Source organism: Eptatretus burgeri, chromosome 3 (genome assembly GCF_056783735.1).
Source record: "Eptatretus burgeri isolate ZD-2024b chromosome 3, Ebu_testis_v1, whole genome shotgun sequence".
NCBI classification, from domain to species: domain Eukaryota; kingdom Metazoa; phylum Chordata; class Myxini; order Myxiniformes; family Myxinidae; genus Eptatretus; species Eptatretus burgeri.
The window spans coordinates 118,380,377-118,401,580 of record NC_140963.1 but is presented as its reverse complement, the minus strand read 5'-3'; the positions used below and the strand labels follow the sequence as shown (position 1 = coordinate 118,401,580).

Sequence of the window (21,204 nt, the reverse complement as noted above, 5' to 3'; positions counted from 1 at the left end):
ATCCGTATCTACACCCTCCAAAATATGTATTTGCTTTCTTCTTCAAAACCACACACAATTTTGATGAAACTGGATCACAAACTTCATCAACTGTGATGTACCAACGTTTGTTCACGACATTACAAAAGAAAGAAAGAAAAGAAAAACAGGGTCTAGGGGTGTGTAAGGGGATTATTTTAAAAGCCATTGAAAACAGGTATCCAGGAAGGTGCTGAATAAAGCTTCCATGCAAATGGAGCTACAGTGAAGATCAGGAGCAGTCGGCACATTGAGCTGGTACAGAGGGGGTGTGGGGGTGGCAGCCAGAGAAACAAGCTCACCTCTCAAAGGTTCAACATCAAGCCTCAAGGTATGCAAAGTTCCAGATGAAACTGATAATCTACCGTCACACAGCATTGGTTTAGGAGCAGTTAACAATCGCTGTCATCGCCAAGAAGAATTTCCTGGAAAAACAAACTGCCAACGATAAAAGTTTTATTACAGAATCATGTTTATTACAAAATATACACAAAAATCTCTCCATGTGAAGTTAACAACTACTTTATATTTTAAGAACCTATTGCAAGAAAAACGTGTTAAAAGTGAACGCTCAAGACAGAACCATTACATCAAGCACTTGATCCCGGTCGTGTGTATGCGGTATGGGGGAGAAACCCTCAATGTCTGGAGTTTGCATGACTGTATGTGTCGGGGTAGCAGTACGAAGGATGACCTGCCGCGATGGAGTAGTTGGAACAAGATTGGGTGGTGTCACTATTTCAGAGGATCCCGGTTGTCGGCTGGCAAAAGGACTGGAAGAGATATGGCTCTGTTTCAGCAGGTTATGGGGAATGAACATGAGAGCGCAAGGGAGGAGGGGGTGTGAGGAGAAAATCAGCTTGTGACATCGGCAATACAACATCGTTGGTGTGGTGCATGATCAAATTAGGGTATTTTAGGAATGATGCAGGAGGTGGGGAGAATCCTTGTGACAAAGACTTAATGAAAAGCTCGGATTGAATTTCCAATTCAATAATCTGGATAAACAAACAAACAAAAAAATAAAAAAAATCAACGATCATCTCACATCAGCGTGAAACTGAATAAGAGCAGTGACACATGCGCCAATATAATTTAGATTTTTGTCTACTTCCTGCGAGTTAAGAAGCACTTCTACCACCAATAACTCATGTGGGATGATGTCAGCAGTGGCGAAACGTGAAAAGAAAATATCAGTAAGCTGGGGCCATTATGGTATTTCACCGTTTAGAAAAAAAAAAAAGACTTGTATTCAAGCTGAAAGCACTGTATTGATGCGTTTCAAGGCACCACTAACCCCGTGGGTGACCACATTTGGTACAATCGTTATTTCTGCCGAGTTCATCGTCAGGGAGACCTAACCCTAACCTTTCTCCTCTTTCCGTGAAGAGGTTAAATAATGATATAAAGCATTGAGAACTCAGAGCCAAACACAGTACAAGTATTTCTAAGCATGACAAATATGCATTGGATGGCTTACTGTGTTAGAGGTAGTAACATCCGAAGACGCCTTCGTTTCAATGCCTCCACAATTCGTGTGAGCACACGACGGCACCTGTTGAACCCCATCTTTTGGGTGACTGTCAGGAAGAGCCGAGGATTTAAACCGTGTGTTCGCTTGTGGAAGACATTCAGACAACAGGAGAGGAGAGCCACTCGGGGAAACCAAAGGTGAGTCACTCAGGCTGCTTGAATGTGACATGCCTGATGGGCTGTCGATGAACAGTTTTCTTCGTAAAGATAGACTCGAGTTGGCATCGTTTGCCGGAGCACAAAACTCAGCTGTAGCATCAATGGCGTCAAGGTGGAAACAATGAAAGGACGTTAGGCAACTCAGCAGGACTTTTATGAAAAGACAAAAAAAAAAAAAAACCCGAATCGCTAAAATGAGACACGCTAACAAGATGGTGAAAAAACAAAGCGTTGTCTGTTCTTACCCAAAATTGACTCCAAGTCGACCGATGGTGGGACCGAAATGAGCGTTTGACAAGAAACTTAATAAGGGAAGAGAAAGATTCACAAAACTTTGTGAGTAACGGTGGACAGAACAATGACAAAACAAATCATAATATTCATCACACGTTGACGAGATAACACAAAGCTTGGAAATGTGAAAAGTTATACATTCCACTGGCATATAATGAGGCCTCACCATCTGTCATGACCCGAAGACTGCAATCCATTTGAACAAAAGACTCTTCTGCAATGGTGTTCCCTGCAAACATAAATTAGAGATAACTTCAAGATTATTTGTACTCAATGAAAATGTAATTTGCTGTGAATATCCATGATAAATACCAACCAGGAAACATTGTAGATGCACTGTCTAGATAGTGATGGATCTGGTCTTGCAGATAAAATAGAATAGTTATTTCATAGTGCATGTCAGAAATAAGTGTGATGCGATTAGCATAATTAATGAAATGTGCCGAGCACGTGTTTAAGATAGATCTGATCTCAACTGCCCAGTGTTTGTATTTAAGCCCCGCTTTCCGACAATCTTAAGATTTCCCATTGTACATCTGTCCTCATGTATGTTTCTATCCCAAGCAGCAATCAGCGTAGCTCATGGCAGCGATGGCAAAGTGGGCTAGAGGTCACGACGTGCTGGTAGACATGACCATATACCGACATATCCTCCACCCATTGGGACCATACTCTGTGCAGAGCGTTGGTGCTGCCTAAGCAGTCTCCTTGGCCATTGGGCACATATCTCAAAAGTTATTGACAGATTTGGATGAAACTTGGTGGACACGTTGGGTGTGTCACGAGGATGAATCGATTCGATTTCGATGAAGATCCAGAGACGAGGATTTAATTTTTTTTAAAGCGATTCTTCACCATTGAGAGATAGGGCCAAGTATGATATACAATATAGCACGACATCTAAAAACATTGTGGACGGATTACGACAAAACGATTACGACATATCCTCCATCCATTGGGACCATACTCTGTGCAGAGCGTTAGTGCTGCCTAAGCAGTCTCCTTGGCCATTGGGCACAATCCTGGACGGGTCGCCACTCCGACACAGGATGCCAGCAAGCTGGCACTCATTTTGCCGACCTCAGAAGGATGACAGGCAGAGTCAACCCCACCTGGTATTAATTTACCAGCCAAGGGGGATTTGAACTGAGGTTATGTTTTCACCCCTGTTTGTCCGTCTGTCTGTGAGAAAGATATCTCAAAAGTTATTGACGGATTTGGATGAAACTTGGTGGACACGTTGGGTGTGTGACGAGGATGAATCGATTCGATTTCGATGAAGATCCAGAGACGAGGATTTAATTTTTTTAAAGCGATTCTTCACCATTGAGAGATAGGGCCAAGTATGATATACAATATAGCACGACATCTAAAAACATTGTGGACGGATTACGACAAAACGATTACGACATATCCTCCATCCATTGGGACCATACTCTGTGCAGAGCGTTAGTGCTGCCTAAGCAGTCTCCTTGGCCATTGGGCACAATCCTGGACGGGTCGCCACTCCGACACAGGATGCCAGCAAGCTGGCACTCATTTTGCCGACCTCAGAAGGATGACAGGCAGAGTCAACCCCACCTGGTATTAATTTACCAGCCAAGGGGGATTTGAACTGAGGTTATGTTTTCACCCCTGTTTGTCCGTCTGTCTGTGAGAAAGATATCTCAAAAGTTATTGACGGATTTGGATGAAACTTGGTGGACACGTTGGGTGTGTGACGAGGATGAATCGATTCGATTTCGATGAAGATCCAGAGACGAGGATTTAATTTTTTTAAAGCGATTCTTCACCATTGAGAGATAGGGCCAAGTATGATATACAATATAGCACGACATCTAAAAACATTGTGGACGGATGACGACAAAACGAGGCGGACGAGTTGGTCAAGTGACAAGAACAAGCTGATTAAGTTTTGGTTTAGGTCCTTGTGCAGTCCGACCTATCAGTAGGCTACAAAACGTAAACTGTTCAGCCAGGTAAAGGCATGTGCTCTACTGAGTGCCTTGTAGTTGGCAAGATAAGATCAAGAGACGAGGATTTAATTTTATTCAAAGCGATTCTTCACCATTGAGAGATAGGGCCAAGTACGATATATAATATAGCACGATATCTCAAAATATTGTGGACGGATTACGACAAAACTAGGCGGATGAGTTGGTCAAGTGACAAGAACAAGCCGATTAAGTTTTGGTTAAGGTCCGTGTGCAGTCCGACCTATCAGTAGGCTACAAAACGTAAACTGTTCAGCCAGGCAGAGGCATGTGCTCTACTGAGTGCCTTGTAGTTGCAAGTTACCACAATGGAATGTGCTGCTTGACCTGATCTTCCAGTTTTTGGGATGTACGGCCCACATATCTGGCATCACACCAGCACTGAAATTCATAAATTACATTATTCTCCATTTTGTGGCTTATTAAAAGTTCATCCTTCTTTACCGGTGGGAGCATTTTATGGCTGGTAAATATCACTTGCGTTGGAACCAAGTGATAGCAATGTGAAACCGCTTGCTTCACCTTTTCAAACTTTTGAGGGATATTACCTCTCCCTGGCAGCTTAAGATAAGCCAGACCCTTCTCAGATACAAGGATAGTGTGCTTTGGCCAAATGGCGATGTTTGCGCGATATACACCCATTTTTTGCAATATTTTGATTTTATATACTGAGGCTCAAAGAAAAACAAGAGTGGAAAAAGTGTGGGGGTGGGGGGGAGAGTACAACATCCAGATGTACCACAGTATAAGAGGAGTTCACCATCAGGTGAAAGGGGACAGGTTATCAGTGGATGTAATCAAGCTAAAATATAAAAATTGGAGACAGCGTGAGATGGCAGTGATCATAGGACAAGATATATTGGAGGAAAGACCATGAGACAGTGCATTCGGGAATGTGGAAGAGACGTACGAATGGAATCGAGCATCAAGTTTAGAGTTTGGCAGGGGAATAATTAAGGATTTCTGGTAGAAAGTATATGAACTGTATAGGCAAGGGTTGGAACGAGAAGCTATAAAGCACGAGGTCATGCAAAGTAACCCACTGCATGCAAGCACTGAGGTCTCTGATAACTTGCACAGAAGGAGACCATTAGCTGACAGTTTAGAAACCAGGGCAGGGTGCTAGATTGTACAAAATGCCCAAGGAGACATCCAGCGAGGCATCCCCGAATTATCGTTTGACATCGAGGGCACCTAGCCATAATTGAAACAGGATATCAAAGGTTGAATAACCTTTGTGAAAGCCAAAGTCACAAGTTTTGATATCTGGTGCAATGATCATTTCCATTACTTTACTTATGATGGGGTAAGCCTGATGCTGGCTTAAGAATGTAGGGTCTTGAATTTGAGCCCCTCTTGTGCTGTTAAATAACACCAGGTGGGTTGACTCAGCCAGTCATTCTTCTGAGGTCGGCAACATGAGCACCAGATTACTGGAAACAGGGGGCACTGCATCAGCGGCACAGACACGCTCCCAGCAATGATGCAACCAGCAGCCACAATGGTATGTGAGGCTTCCTTGCTTGATGCTCAGCATTGAAAAAGGATATCGCAAGGACAACCCACCATTGCGCAGACTTGATGGGTCTAATTGGCTCCTCCTGCATTGAAATTACATGCACGTGAACTATTATAATAATTATTATTATTATTCATTGATTCTTCCCTGATGGTCCCTCACAGATAACAAAAATTTTAAACAATCCTTTGAAACAACACCACATTAAAAATATGTTACATCACCAATCAGTACAACTTGGTAGGGTACATACTCTGCGCTGCTTTGTGGATGCCATTGCTCTCTTGAATCCATGGTGATGGAACGATGAGGCTCTTGGAAAAAAACTGAACAAAAACAAACTTTAGTTAAAATAAATAAATTATAACCGATATACAGTACCCTATGTTCAAGAAAAGGAGAGTGACCAATTACCTACGAAATGAGATTATACCACATATTGAGGCGAGATTTGTATATTCACAGGTAGTGAGAGCTTGGTAAGGAGGGCAGAATGCCGGGCTATGCACCACCAAATTTTGCGGAAGGACATCGGTTGGAGAGCTCCGCCTTGAGATGAGCCACATGATGTTTTTATGGCTTGGACAAACACTCATTGCAAGCCTTACAAAGTGACCTAATGTTATTCTCAGTTAGGTTGGCCTTCCATGTGAACAAGCTCCTTGACTACATAGTCTTCTCGATTTCACATTTGAAAGCACAAGTTCATGTCAGATGCTTTCGGTTTGAAAGCAATCAACATACTGATGGATACATTCAAACATTTCAGAAAGACTTCTGAAATGCGTCTGTGACTGGGACACTGGATAGATCAATGGCAGACGCTTCTTGACTCACAATAATGTTATTACGAGTGTCTAATCAAGCTTGCTTTACCGATTCTAAAAATATAGAAATGTTTTAACCTCCACATGACCAATGGGGTGGAGATATACCCAAAATTGCATTTAAACTTCAACACCATTTGTCTTAGCAGTCATCCAGAAGGTTAAAGTCAACAGTTATAAAAGTTTAAATTTAACCCTTAATTTTAAAATAATAATCTACAATGCATTTGGAACAAAATAATTACAGTCGTGCTGAAGAGCTAGCAATGTATCCTCTTCCTGATCTTCATAAATGATCTCTCTGCCTCTGGAAAATCCTCTTCATCCATTTGCTGATATGATGACTCGACCCTCTGCCATGACATCCCTCATCCTTCAGACAGGAAGGCTGCAGCCTCTTCCCTCTGCTCATACCTTGACAAAAATCACAACATGGTCAAACTCTTGGAATGTTGTTGTTCGTCTTTCGGCTGCTCCCTTTAGGGGTCGCCACAGTGGATCATCCGTTATGATCCGCATACTGATTTGGCACAGGTTTTACGCCGGATGCCATTCCTGACGCAACCCTGGTCGCCTCTTACAACAAAGGGGTAAGAATTTGGTTTCGCCATGATTCTGGGCTGCCGTACACCCTCTCATAGCACTTTCCAGCGCAGAGCTTCCGTCCTAAAGCGATCCTCCAACCCAAGCCTCCGAGTAGCCGGATTACAGGCGCATGGCACTACACCCGGTATAGTCAAACTCTTGGAATATGTCTTTCAATCCTCACACTCTCTCTCATCTCAAGTTTTTTTTGTTTTAGTTTTTTCTTCCTTCCTGAGAGTTTTCTCTGTAGCCAACGCTTGCTCACCCTCTGTGACCTCCCCTACCCTTATTTCTCCAAGTCTCCCTATATTTTGTCCCTCAACCCTGCTGTTGGTACGTTTACCCCTCCCTCTCTTTCTACGGTTCCTTTTGCTCTGTTACGTCCTCCTCTGTTCTATGCTCAAGCTCCTCCACGAGCTTCGACACTGTAGACATTAAAAAAATTATTCCGTATGCATCCTATGGCTGCTGGTTGTATCATTACTGAGAGCGCGGCTGTGCCACTGATGTGGTACCCCGTTTCCAGTAAGCTGGTACTCATTTTGCCGACCTCGGAAGGACGACAGGCAGAGTCAACCCAGCTGGTGTTATCTAATGGGGGGGGGGGGGGGGAAATCAGGGGCTCGACCTCAACACCCTAAGTTCTTAAGCCAACCATCTCAACTATTAAGCTCACACCTGGCCATACAAAAAAAAAAATAATGTAAGAGTTAGACAGCCGACAGTCTCTCAAACAACGATATTGCTGTTGTTGATTTTTGGATACTCGTTTGTTCTTTTGTAGAAACAAATGCACTTCTTCGATCACATGGTATGCAGGTCCTATATACATCTTTAACATTTCACCAAACATGAGCCGTTTGATAAAGTTTGAGAAGCAAGCATTCAAAAAACAGGTATAACAACAACAAAATATACCATCAGAGATGGGGAATCCCCCACCATTGAAAAAGGTCATACATATTCCAGATAATGAGGGAGGTGAATTGGAAACAAGACACCATTTGGTCATCATCTCAAAAAAGTTCCACAGGGGTAAGGACCGTAGTAACCAAAAATAATTGAAATCAGAAAAGCGGTTTTCCATTTATTACAAAAAACATTTTTTTTCAAGATGGCCACCCCAGTCAGCCATCTTGGATCTGGCCACACCCAAAATCAATAGGGTTCTTCCTTTTCAGGTGGTACATGTGTGACCCAAATTTCAAATCGATATGGCGAACAGTTTATGAGTTATCGCACTCACAGCTATAAATGTTGACGCCATAAATGTTGACGCCCAGCCAGCCGGACGGACGGACCACCCCAGTCGACCATTTTGGATCCGGCCACGCCCAAAATCAATAGGGTTCTTCCTTTTCAGGTGGTACATGTGTGACCCAAATTTAAAATTGGTATGGCGAACAGTTTGAGTTATCGCACTCACAGCTATAAATGTTGACGCCTCCCCAGTCGGCCATCTTGGAGCAGGCCAAGCCCAAAATCAATAGGGTTCTTCCTTTTCAGGTGGTACATGTGTGACCCAAATTTCAAATCGATATGGCGAACAGTTTATGAGTTATCGCACTCACAGCTATAAATGTTGATGCTCAGCCAGCCAGCCAGCCGGACGGACGACCCGGGTGATAACAATATCCCCCTTCCGCCACGCGGCGGGGGATAAAAAAAAACATGCCAAACACATTACCCATCATACCTTCTCATTTTGTATCCAAATAAATAATAATGCTCTATTCTACAAGAAATGTTGCTCACCTCTTCAATGGCTTGCTGCCTCTCCTCCTCCATGTCATCATTCATTCTAGAGAGTGGTGTGGTGCAAATGGCAGTGTTAAACTAGCCATGTGACAAGTATGGCACGAGGGAATGAAAAAACCAGAGTTGGTGTCAAAGCCACCCAATGCTCGCCTGTTTATACATTTATCGTTTTTAAAAGACTCGTCTAATAATATTTTTTATAAAGCATTGTAGTGAAGTCTGATCCAAATAATTTTAAAGCAATATATGTATTTGTATATTGTAATCAGTAAACTAGTACACATATTAAATGAATGGCAAGCGTCTAGTATAAACAGGCGAGCATTGGGTGGCTTTGACACCATCTTAGGTTGAAATTTAAATTTCTTTTTTTAAATCATTTGTTAATTTCAACTTCACTACACCAATAGTATACCCAAAAGGAACCTCCATGCCATATATCAGCATCCTAGTACACATATTAAATGAATGGAAAGCTTCTAAATAACTTGCACCAAAAACTAACATTTTCACGCTGACGCTCACGCTGGGGGTATCGCTATAGCTCTCTGTTCTTCGAACAGGCGAGCTAAAAAAAAAAAAATAAACCAATGTCACCCACAGGGTGACCCGTATCTTGCCAAAAGGTGACCACGTGTGACTTCTTTAAGGTCACACTGAGGTGAACAGAGCTGCTATCCACCAGGAGCGACTCCTTGAGGAATTTCTGCCTACGAGAGATTCTGATGAGAATCGTTCTGCAGAGTAACCATGAAAAATATGCGTTTGCCTCACAACGTCACCAAATGACGTCATAATGTCTGAAGCTTGACATATGTAGAAAGCACTCATCGAGGTGTTCAATTTGAGGTACTACACGATATGGTTCCTAAAACTTGAAAATTTGACCTTGGGGTCAAATATGTTTGACCTTAGGCGCTAACCATGAAGGTCAAGGCCAATCGCCACCAAAAATTAATCATCTGAGCGCCAGACCATGAACTATATTCCCATGAAGTTTGAAGAAGATCCGATCAAAATGACTCAAAAAATAAGGGTTTCATCGACTCCCCTGATTTGCGACAAAGTGACCTTGACCTTTGACCTTGACCTTCAAAATTTTATGCGCTGAAAGGGACCTCTATAGGCCTCTGACATGCGAAGTTACAAAAATTTCCAATGATAACTGTGCTCTGCAGAGTGATTTATACATGATTACAGACAAAAAAAAAACAAACAAAAAAAAAAACATATGAAGGTCAAGGCCAATCGCCACCAAAAATTAATCAGCTGAGCGCCAGACCATGAACTATATTCCCATGAAGTTTGAAGACAATCCGATCAAAATGACTCAAAAAATAAGGGTTTCATCGACTCCCCTGATTTGCGACAAAGTGACCTTGACCTTTGACCTTGACCTTTAAAATTTTGTGCACTGAAAGGGACCTCTATAAGCCTCTAATATGCGAAGTTACAAAAATTTCCAAAGATAACTGTGCTCTGCAGAATTTTTTATACGTGATTACAGACAAAAAAAAACAACAACAAAAAAAAAAATATACAAGCTGACTAACATATCTTGCAAAAACTTCGTTTTGGCAAGATAACAACTAAGTATTTATTTAACTGTAATCATGAAGATAATTGCCCGCCTCATCATTGTTGATAAGAAATTTGGGGGTAGAGGGGTGGACAAACACAACACAACACAAACACAACCACAACCACACGCACACAGTCTAAGCCCCAAAGCTAGTGTAGGTGTCTTGTTATTAAAAGTACATTAGACTTCCACAAAAGTGAAAAAAAACAGCAAAGAAAAAAAAATTAACAAGGAAATGAATTGAGAATACACACAATGATAGTTTGTACAGCACACACCTTGTGGAGGACATGTACAAGGCTTGCCGATGGACATCTTCGTGGGATATCTCAGCCGGTCGCATAATGGCCAGATCGTTGATGGACCAACGGAAACCCTGAGGTGCCTGATGGAGCAAAAACAACATCGTCAAATCCCCAAAATCTCAAATGACAAAAAAAAAACAAACAGCCCACATCAAAGAGCTCACCGATCAATGAAATTATCCAGCCGAGACCAATCAGTGGTCGACAAAACAACAGGCTTTCCAGTTTTCACAAATCAAGCTCTGGCATGGCAGTTTGGCATCATTTCATTCCAACTCAAAGAGAGAATGCTCCTTCCAAATTTTTCCTTCTTTACACCAGATTTGTGTGAATCATGGAAATGTCTCAGACGTTCAGAACTGTGGAAATCCATGGACATGCGGAAATGTCTCATGACCATAATCATTACTTGACAATGCGCACTTTGTGCGTGCATCATCCATCATCCTGTACTTCAGATGAACACATTACCTGTGGTTTCTGAGCCATTTCCAAGCCTCCTGGACTAATGATGGACTCATGAAGAGATTTGGGGTCTTCATTATCAAACGGGTTGCAGATGCTTGGAGTAGAATTTTTCGGACAGGAGATTTCGTACACGTTAACCTCCTGGGACATCTGAAAAAGCAATAATAATAAAGAATAAATTAATAACAATCAGGCCATTTTGCCCGGTCGCTATCCTCAACCAATTAAAAGACCAATTTACTTACCTGCCAAATATAAACTTCATTCTCATCAATCTCCGACACGATGGTGCAGATGTAATGCATTTACCTTTCAGCCATCTCGCCTGGGTTTGATTTTATTGGTTCAGCTTATACAATGTATGATTGGTGCTTCACAGGCAAGATGAGGCATCACAGAGTGTGTCATACTTTGGATGAAAGTCAAGCCAACTAAGACTCTGCCAGCATGAGCCGGTGGACGTCAAAGATCCCATTGCGTCCTTCACAAAGAGTTGGGGGGGGGGCTATTGCCGACACCCTGAACAAATTAATAATACCTGCTCGCACCTCCAGAGGACACTACATCAGCGACACAGCTACACTCCCAGCAAAACTGCAAACCGGCAGTCACGTACTGCACACAAATAAATGAATGACCTGTCCTGATTCATATACAGTTATAGAATTTAGCCAAAAAAATCAGCACATCATATAGCCTATTTTTTTCAAGATACAAGATATTCTTTTTCAAGCATTTACAGATCTTATTTTTCAAGCTCGAAGATGGAGCACCCCAGCAGGCTTTTCACCAGAGTTGACTCGTCTATTTTCGTCCATTGGAGGAAAAAAAAAAAAAGTCTCCCTCAACATGGTCCATTCTTTTCTAATCACTGTAAATCAAAGCCAGTACACAAACATAATAGTTTTGTTTTGAAGTAGAATTAGACTTCAAAGGACAATTCCAGATCTTGAGAGGAAGCTGAAGGGGTCAGTTGCCATCAAAGAGAACTTACTGTTACATAAGCGTTTAGAGCGAGGACAGAGCATCTGCAAGTCCATGAAGCATCTGCCACCTTTTTTCAATGCACACCATGTATTTGAAGCGTATGGGATTCCCAAGCAGCATGGAATTCTCAAATTTTTAACATCATTCCTTCAACATCCGACATCCTGGATAAAGCTTAAGCATGTCCGATTGTCTGCTTGATAAACACGAGTACAGTTTGTCATTCCACAACGATATGAAACTTATACATCTACAGGTTTTGCTGAGAACTCGTGTTGTATCCTCAACCGATCCTTATCCAGCACGTCATGACCTGCTCAAAAAAACCCGAAAGTACAAGCTGGATTCACAAGCGTTGTCACTTATGAAGTTACATTCGACACCCCGGTCGATATCGAACTTTCATTTGTGGATGTGTCAAGTGCAGAATTGTGCAACATGTTTTAGATAGTGAGGGAATAAATAGAGCCCTGCACGATCATGTTGTGGCAAGCCCTTGCTAAAGCAGGACTCGACATATTGATGCATTTGTATGTATGCTTTGTATGAAGGGCAGTGAAGAAAAATTACTGACATGGAAGGGCTGGAACCTTCTCAACGATTCTGATATTCATAACTAGAGTTCATAGGACATGATACCCCATGCAGTGTGACTTTTGTTTTAACGATTGTAAAAAAATAAAAATAAAAAACAAAAAACGAAAGTTTAGTGCTATTGAAGCAGGCTCGAAGCAATCCAAAATACCACCCTGAAACACCACCCCATTGAACCTTTATTATCTCTGCCACCGAAGATCCGAATCCGGATCGAGATCCTAGGGCTGTCCTTATTTTATTTTTTTCGGAAATTTCAAGGGGCTAACCCGAATTTAAGTTGATATTTATGAGAAAAAAAAAAATATATTAACCGAAAAAAAATATTTTCGGGGTTGCTTCCGTCCATCGAAATTTGAAAAAAAAGAAATTCATTTTATATTTTTCATCTTATGCCAAAATGACATTAACATCAGGCCCCCCTAACAAACGGATGCCAACGTTGTCAGACGGAATGAAAACCCGTCATTCTTGTTACAAAAACAGCTAAAATTGATGAAAAAGCGGCCGAAATTGAAACCAACACAGTAATTACGGTCGCAATAGCAGATATAACCGAAATCAACACGTTTATTTTACATGCAAGAACGGTCGTGACGGACACAAGAACGGTCAATCCCGAAATAGAACGGTGGGGAATGGAAGCAACATTGGTTATTTCCGTCGCGAAACGGCAGAGACCAAAGCGAAAGCGATTCATTCCGGTTACCATAACGTGGGAAACATGGTGGCTTGAAAAGTTCTTGAAGTTATGGTAAGTCAACTTTAACGTAGTCTGCCTTGAATATATCATGTCTGTTAATGAAAACCCGTTTGTGGTACGGGATATTATACCAGCAGCGATAAATGCGTCCTCTTGACTTCATGTGTGGCTGACATTTCATGAAATTCGTGCCCCCCGTGCTGCAGCGATCAGTGACGATTGATCGTTTATATTTACAAGAGGTAAAATTTGATAGTAATAATAAATTGCAAATTCCAATAAAATAACAAAGTTAATACGAAGTAAAAACTGTAAAAAGATCCCATACACGATCCCCTATGTTGAACTGGGCATACACAACTAGCGATCCTACACTCGGGGGCTCGAAATACAAGCAAACCAAACATTATCATCATAACAAAATTCGGTTTAATAAATTGTTAAAACTACATCAGGTACTACCCACTATATATTATCTATATTACATTTATGTTCGAGGCACAAGCACTAAAAATTTACATACCGTAACAGGTCGTTCTACTGCATCCGCCATCTTGTTCGCACTACAGTAACCGGAATGAACCACTTTTGTTTCGCTCTCAGACGTTTCGCGACGGAAATAACCGTTCATGCTTCCGTTCCTCACCAATCTATTTCGGGATTGACCGTTCTTGTGTGTAGAATAAACATGTTGGTTTCCATTATATCTGCTATTGCGACCGTAATTACTGTGTTGGTTTCAATTTCGGCCGCTTTTTCATCAATTTTAGCTGTTTTTGTAACAAGAATGACGGGTTTTCATTCCGTCTGACAACGTTGGCGTCTGTTTGTTAGGGGGGCCTGAACATGTAATGTGTTTTCTGGTGCATTAGAATCTGAAATACTGCAGAAAAATATTGTTGAACTTGGCAAGATTTTTCCAGTCCGTCTCAGTGAAACTTGAAAAGTCTAAAAAAAAAAAAAAGATTTTATGTATTTTTCGCATTTTTCGAACTCCGCAGTTTGCAGACAGAGTCTTTGAACAGACGGGACAAGAGCTATAGTTCACTTGTTCAAAGTTGATTTCTTACAGTCCAGGAATCGTTTTCGGTGATCAGTTACCGCTTGTAATAGGTACTGCTTTTGCTCCTCATCGTACGTAATAAGACCATTGTACTCGGTCGCCAGGGCTACACCACGCTCTGCACGGTCATTCACAACTTTCAGCTTGCTGATGATAATACTGCTCTGTACGAAACTATCTTCAGTCTCCCATTGATCCGGGTCTTTGTGCAGAAAGTCAGAGTTCAAATGCAGTACATCAAAAAAACTTCTGCTTCTCGGAGATGCGAAATCTTCTAGTTTTCAGCGCATGATATCTTTCTGGTGAACAACAGCTCTTTTCGGTGCTTCATCATCGTCATCGTCTTGTTCTTTTAGAGTTTGAGATATTTTTATTTTTGTCTCAATTGACACGTTTCGGTCAAATAGACATCATGGTATCAGCTCTACCGATAAATACCACAGCTGTCCCAGCAACTTTTTCACCGCTGCCCGAGATATATCAACGTTCACTTCGGAATATTTATCCATTCGCTTTAACAATGTCAGGTGTGAATTCAATATATATTCTGAAACGACAGAATAGTTATTAGTTCACGAAAGGCAATTTCGCTAAATGCCTGAATGACCGGATACCAGACCTGAAATTGACGGCAGTCAGTCCAGTCACTGACTGACGGACTCAGTGGAGTAATGTAACTGACGGACTCAGTGGAGTAACTCAATGGAGTAATGAGCAGACAATACAACAGATCTAAACAATAAATATCTCGTACGTACAACAAGCCGTGTCAGTACAAGAACAAGACATAATTTCATGCTGAAAATGGAAAATTTTCCCATTTTTGAGCCATGTTTCGGGACATATGTAACACTTTTTTTGGGATCAGAAACACTTTTTTCATATCATTCACGTTCGAACCAACCAGTAAGCACGCAAAAATTTCATGAAAAATATCTGACATAAAAATACAAAACATTAAAATGCACATTTTTTTTTTTTACAATTTTTGACAGCTGGTAGCAACTCCGAGACAATTTTTTTTTCAGGTTCATTTATTTTTTCTCATAAATATCAACCTAAATTCGGGTTAGCCCCTTGAAATTTCCGAAAAAAATAAATTAGGGACAGACCTTTCGAGATCCTAGCACATTTTAACGTGATTCTCCACCACTGATTGATGGGGTTAAAAACCTTATAAAACACGATTTTTATTTTTTATTTTTATGGAAATCACCCCCAAACAAAGCATAAAGCCACTCGAGGTAAGGGGCTAAAAAAGAAAAAGACGAAGAGGAAAAAATGGCAAAACCTTCACGTAATCCTGAAACAAGGAAACCTCTTCACAGGACCATTGTGCAGGAAGGGGATAACTAGTCCAGGTGGAATACATTTTCCTACCCCATTAAAATATCTCAAAAGGTTATGGACGGATTCTGACAAAATTTGGTCAACAGGTTGGGTTTGTGATGAGAACGAATTGATTTGATTTTGGTTAAGATCCAAATCCGGATCTGGACAAGAGAATTTTTAAGTGATTCTTCACCATTGAGAGATGGGGCCAAAAAAGCGATCCATCCATCCATCCATTGGGATCATACTCTGTCAAGAGCGTTGGGTAGTTGACAAGAACAAGCCAATTAGATTTTAGTTAAGGTCCGGATCCCAATCCGGCCCATCAGTGGGATACAAAACGTAAACTGTCTAGCCTGGTAGAGGTATGCGCTCTACCGAGTACCCTTCTAGTTTCAATTGAAGTACTGTACTGCACAACTGGAGGTTCATGGAAATATTATAAAGGAGATTTGTGTTCAACAATCTACAAGTATATAATTCAATTAAAATAAATTAAAGAATGGGAAAAAAAAAATCTTACAAATAAATTAATTCCGAGTTTTACTGCCATTTTTCCGCAGTGTCTATAACACCACCTTATTTAACATCGTGCCTGTTTGTCCTTTATGATGTCGTTAAAAACAGCAAGTTTCCTTTTTGTAATTATTTCAATTTTGTTTGGCTGCCAGGCAGGCAGGCAGGCAGAGTAATAATATCACCTCACTCCTCTTTTCGCATGTATGATTGGGACAAATTCTGAACCAATGTTCGGTAAAACGAAAGACTTGTCTTCCAGTTCATGTTCAAAATAAAATATATGACTTAAATGAGTTGTTCCTCGATCACATCACTGATAAGACAGATAGAGGGACGGACAGACATGAACAAATTGTTTTACCCCGCTTTTCACCTTGGCTGCGTGGGGTAACAAACAGGCTAAAATTTATACGATGCAAACAAAATTCTCCCATATTTTCACTTGCAAAATGTGCCATGATGTGCAGAGTGTGACGAGCCCTGAAGAGGTAGGGGGAGGGAGGTGTGTGTTTTCTGTAATGTGGATAATGACTACAATGTAATAATATTCCTTAACTAGAGTGAAGTCGATGGCACACCATCACAAATCCCCATGCTTCCAACCGAAAGCAAAGTTGGAAGATGGCAAAAGTTCCACCGGGATCGATTAAATATCAAAGTTGAGTTTTAAGAAATTTATGTTCTGACCCGACCCTAAGTCCATACCTCTTGGGGTATTAACTGGGGGTAAAATCCAAAGACCCATGACAATTCATGAATCTCTCAATGTGTACAAAGTTGCTCCTCAACATGTACAAAGTTTCATGACAAAAAAAAAAGTTTTAAATGTGCCCAGAATTGCAGTTTTGGCATTTGGTGCATCAACTGTGCCAAATTGGGGGGGGGGCGGGGGGGCGTGGCTAAAAATTATACTGCTCTCACACCTTCTTACAATGTGGTGATAACTACAAATTTGGTTAATTTCTGCACAACCGTTTAGGAGGAGATAGCATTGTGGTGGACGGACAAACAGACAAAGCCAGCTGATTACAATATCCCAATATCACTAACCCCCCCCCCCTTTTCCCCCATTTGTTTCAAAGAGTGTGAGGATAATAAGATGGTTGGGTTAGGAAAGATTAATTAAATGATCATGGGACAGAATTGGGGGTGACAAGAGATGGCATTGCCCCGTTTACCTTAAGTCCTGGAGGAAAGAAAGACGAAGCCAAAAAGTCAAATACCAAGAAAAAAAAAAAATGCAATTACAGTACAGGCACATTTCTAACCATTATTATTATTATTTTTAAAATTAAATATAAAATCAACATTGGGGGAATGACACATTAAATATGTAACGATTTTTCTGATTTGACCCCTGGTTCATGCCCCAGGAGGTGGGGACTTGGGGTGACAGGGATCAAAAGAGAAAAATTAATTTAACTCAAAATTTGATGTTGGATCAAACCTGATGGAAGGTTTTGCTAGCTCTCAGCTTTGCTTTGGGTGGGAAGCGTGGGGATTTGCGATGGCCCGCCATAGACTTCGCTCTCGTTAACCTTTATTTTGAATCATTTAAACCTGGAAAAGTTTTGTTTTATTTTTTTTCTCGTTTTTCTTGCGTTCAAAGTTGAGGTGACTTTGACCAGTATACAAATATTTTAGCTTTCAAAGTTGCTTCATAACCAGGGTGGGTTACTTTGAATGTGAAAATGTTTTTTTAATTTTTGATAAAGTTTATTGACCAATGACCATACACTGGATCAAACACCAATCCTTCAAAGCATCTGCGTCGTCTGTATACATTATTGGAGAACTGCAGCACAGTTTGACCAGCTTTGGCTAAGTCTGAACGAACAAGCATATGCAAGTCAGTCATGTCAAAGGGAACCCCCATGCTGAAACAGCTTTCACTTGATCCACAAGTACCGCTTCCAACCTGCTCACAAAGCGCTGACGGACAACCCGGTTTGCAGTGGTGTTTCCCCATTCATTTTGTGCGACAACGTCCCAATGAGATGTTCCATTTCTTACTCGCTTTCCTTTGGCCGAGATCACCGGATTTTACCGCCCTCACGGTCTTCAGAGTAGCTTGCATACTTAGGGGCCGTTTATATTGTCGAACTATCTTCCTGCACAAGTTCTTTTCAGCTAAAAAATTCTTCATAAAATGCAGTTTATTGTTTGATTGCATCATCTTGGTGCATACTTTAAACAAGTTTCAGGTTTCAAAATCATCCATTTATGTACAAGCAATGTAAAAAAAAAAACATCATTTGCATTATGGTGCAACATTGAATAGTGTTCAAAGTGACGGTATCACAAAATTATAAACTACAGTAGAAAGTTAGTGTTGTACACATCATCACTATCAATGAAGGTAAGGTGTGGTTACACTACGGGCTCTTATCCAACACGCATACCTTTGAGCAAGTAGAAGTTTGCACAACAAAGTTTCTGCCACTTTCAGGCCACAATTTTGAAATTCATTGCCAACCTAACACAAAAAAAAATAGATAAATGAAAATAATTGAGTAAAAATTAGCATGAAAACCTACATACTATCATAATGATAAAAAAAAAATACCTTTTTAAAAAGGTAGTAAATTGAAAAATAAAATAAATAATGAACAGAAACATTTTCTGGAAAACGTTCAACGTTTCCACTCCATGCAAAGTTGGCTCACTCTACACATCAACACCATTAATCTGTAGAGAAATACTGAAAACTGAAATAAACTACAAGGGTAACTCGGTAGAGCGCACACCTCCGCCACGTAAAGCCTGATCCACGAGAACATATCTGGCCCAATACATTTTTGAAATATCATACCATACAGTTCTATATCCTTTTTGGCCCTATCTCTCAATGGTGAAGAATTCATTTATAAAATTAAATAATTCTCCTATCCAGGTCCAGATTCGGATCTTCACCAAAATCGAATCAATTCGTCCTTGCCACACACCCAACTTGTCCACCAAGTTTCGTCCGAATCCGTCCACAACTTTTTGAGATATCCTGTAATATATCGGTTTAGCCCTATCTCCCAATGGGGAAGAATCACTTTTAAAAATTAAATAATTCTCATATCCAGGTCCAGATTGGAATCTTCACCAAAATCGAATCAATTCTTCCTTGACACACACCCAACCTGCCCACCAAGTTTCGTCTGAATCCGTCCACAACTTTTTGAGATATCCTGTTATATATCGGTTTAGCCCCAACTCTCAATGGGGAAGAATCACTTTAAAAAGTAAATAATTCTCATATCCAGGTCCAGATTCGGATCTTCACCAAAATCGAATCAATTCGTCCTTGCCACACACCCAACCTGTCCACCAAGTTTCGTCCGAATCCGTCCACAACTTTTTGAGATATCCTGTTATATATCGGTTTAGCCCTATCTCCCAATGGGGAAGAATCACTTTAAAAAGTAAATAATTCTCATATCCAGATCCAGATTCGGATCTTCACCAAAATCGAATCAATTCTTCCTTGACACACACCCAACCTGTCCACCAAGTTTCGTCCGAATCCGTCCACAACTTTTTGAGATATCCTGTTATATATCGGTTTAGCCCTATCTCCCAATGGGGAAAAAAATCACTTTTAAAATTAAATAATTCTCCTATCCAGATCCAGAGTCGAATCTTCACCAAAATCGAATCAATTCTTCCTTGACACACACCAAACCTGTCCACCAAGTTTCGTCCGAATCCGTCCACAACTTTTTGAGATATCCTGCACACAAACAGACAAACAGGAATGAAAAGATAACCTCCTTCACCCGCAGTGACGGAGGTAATAACATGAAAACATGTCGATCACCAAGCACCCTCATTGGAATAAACTCCACATTTACCGTCAGATTTAATCGCAATTCGCTGGGGGGGGGGGGGGAATCACTCAAAGGCACAACACGTGAATCAAGACTCGTAAAATAAATAAAACCATTTTACCTTTTTTACTGAAAGACAACGCGTCACCACCACCTGGGGCCGCACGTTCGTCGGTTCAAAAAATGCGATGCAGCCAATCACGACCACTTTGCCAATGACGCACAGCATCACGATTCTACCCAATCACGATTAACCTTATTGCAACTCGGCTTCTCGAGCAACCAATAACAACTGAGCATATTATCCGCCGACGAGGCGGTCGGTTTGGGGTTACAAGTTGGAGCTTATTGTTGTTTATAATAATGGAATAGGCAAAGCCTAGAAGCGAACGTAGAATTCTTCTTACATTCGCTTCTTAAATATATCAAATTAAACAGTCTTTTTGCTATGAAAAAATAAATATTACCTCAACATTACCTTCACAACAACAACTACACCGCCTAGAACAGGATTTCATCTGAAAAAAAAAACCTCAACATTACCTTCACAGCGACAACTACACCGCCTAGAACAGGATCTCATCTAAAAATATAAATACTAGAAGTGAACGTGGAATTATTCTTACATTCGCTTCTTAAATATATCAAATTAAACAGTCTTTTTGCTATGAAAAAATAAATATTACCTCAACATTACCTTGACAACAACAACTACACTGCCGAGAACAGGATTTCATCTGAAAAAAAACCTCAACATTACCTTCACAGCGACAACTACACCGCCTAGAACAGGATCTCATCTAAAAATATAAATACTAGAAGTGAACGTGGAATTCTTCTTACATTCGCTTCTGACTTTACCTATAACTTGTTCACAACTATATACGCAATTTCCGGTTACTTCGGCCTGGATTCGGGATCAGCGATCAAATAACGTAAATCACGATTAAAAATTATTTTTTGATGATGCGGGAGATATCTTTATTAAAATCAGTGGAGGAAATATACACCATGTCTGATATTATTTGGGTTTTTCATGTCTCCGACGCTGCCTTTATCTCCCGGCATGCATCATCCCCCATGTCAAAAACCGGAAACAAAAAAAAAACAGAAACAAAACAAAAACGGAAGCAAAATGGTCATAGC

The 21,204-nt window shown here is 40.7% G+C and overlaps 1 protein-coding gene across 12 annotated transcripts; it reads right to left on the bottom strand.

The window, feature by feature from the left end:
• Positions 1-136: 136 nt before the first annotated feature.
• On the bottom strand, positions 137-20,620 carry BORA (BORA aurora kinase A activator). Of its 12 annotated transcripts, none has more exons than XM_085875289.1 (12): positions 20,180-20,287; positions 19,877-19,961; positions 18,643-18,716; positions 11,581-11,657; positions 11,046-11,192; positions 10,548-10,654; positions 8,685-8,730; positions 5,771-5,843; positions 2,171-2,233; positions 1,956-2,012; positions 1,499-1,800; positions 137-808 (listed from the first exon to the last, which is right to left on the bottom strand). In XM_085875289.1, exons 5-12 carry the CDS (start codon positions 11,190-11,192, stop codon positions 590-592), a joined length of 1,014 nt encoding a protein of 337 aa, XP_085731415.1. In that variant the 5' UTR covers positions 11,581-11,657; positions 18,643-18,716; positions 19,877-19,961; positions 20,180-20,287; the 3' UTR covers positions 137-589. The 12 variants fall into 12 exon arrangements, with proteins under 12 accessions (XP_085731415.1, XP_085731413.1, XP_085731414.1 ...); XM_085875287.1 differs by having other exon boundaries at positions 19,909-19,961; XM_085875288.1 differs by lacking the exon at positions 19,877-19,961 and having other exon boundaries at positions 20,180-20,290.
• Positions 20,621-21,204: the final 584 nt, after the last annotated feature.

Excerpts from the sequence above, each read along its gene's own strand:
- BORA (XM_085875286.1), bottom strand. The coding sequence starts at position 11,192 with ATGTCCCAGGAGGTTAACGTGTACGAAATCTCCTGTCCGAAAAATTCT. Across the intron at positions 10,655-11,045 it reads AAATGGCTCAGAAACCACAG|GCACCTCAGGGTTTCCGTTG; the intron begins GTAATGTGTTCA and ends TTGCTCCATCAG. Across the intron at positions 1,801-1,955 it reads CGACTTGGAGTCAATTTTGG|CTGAGTTTTGTGCTCCGGCA; the intron begins GTAAGAACAGAC and ends TTGATGCTACAG.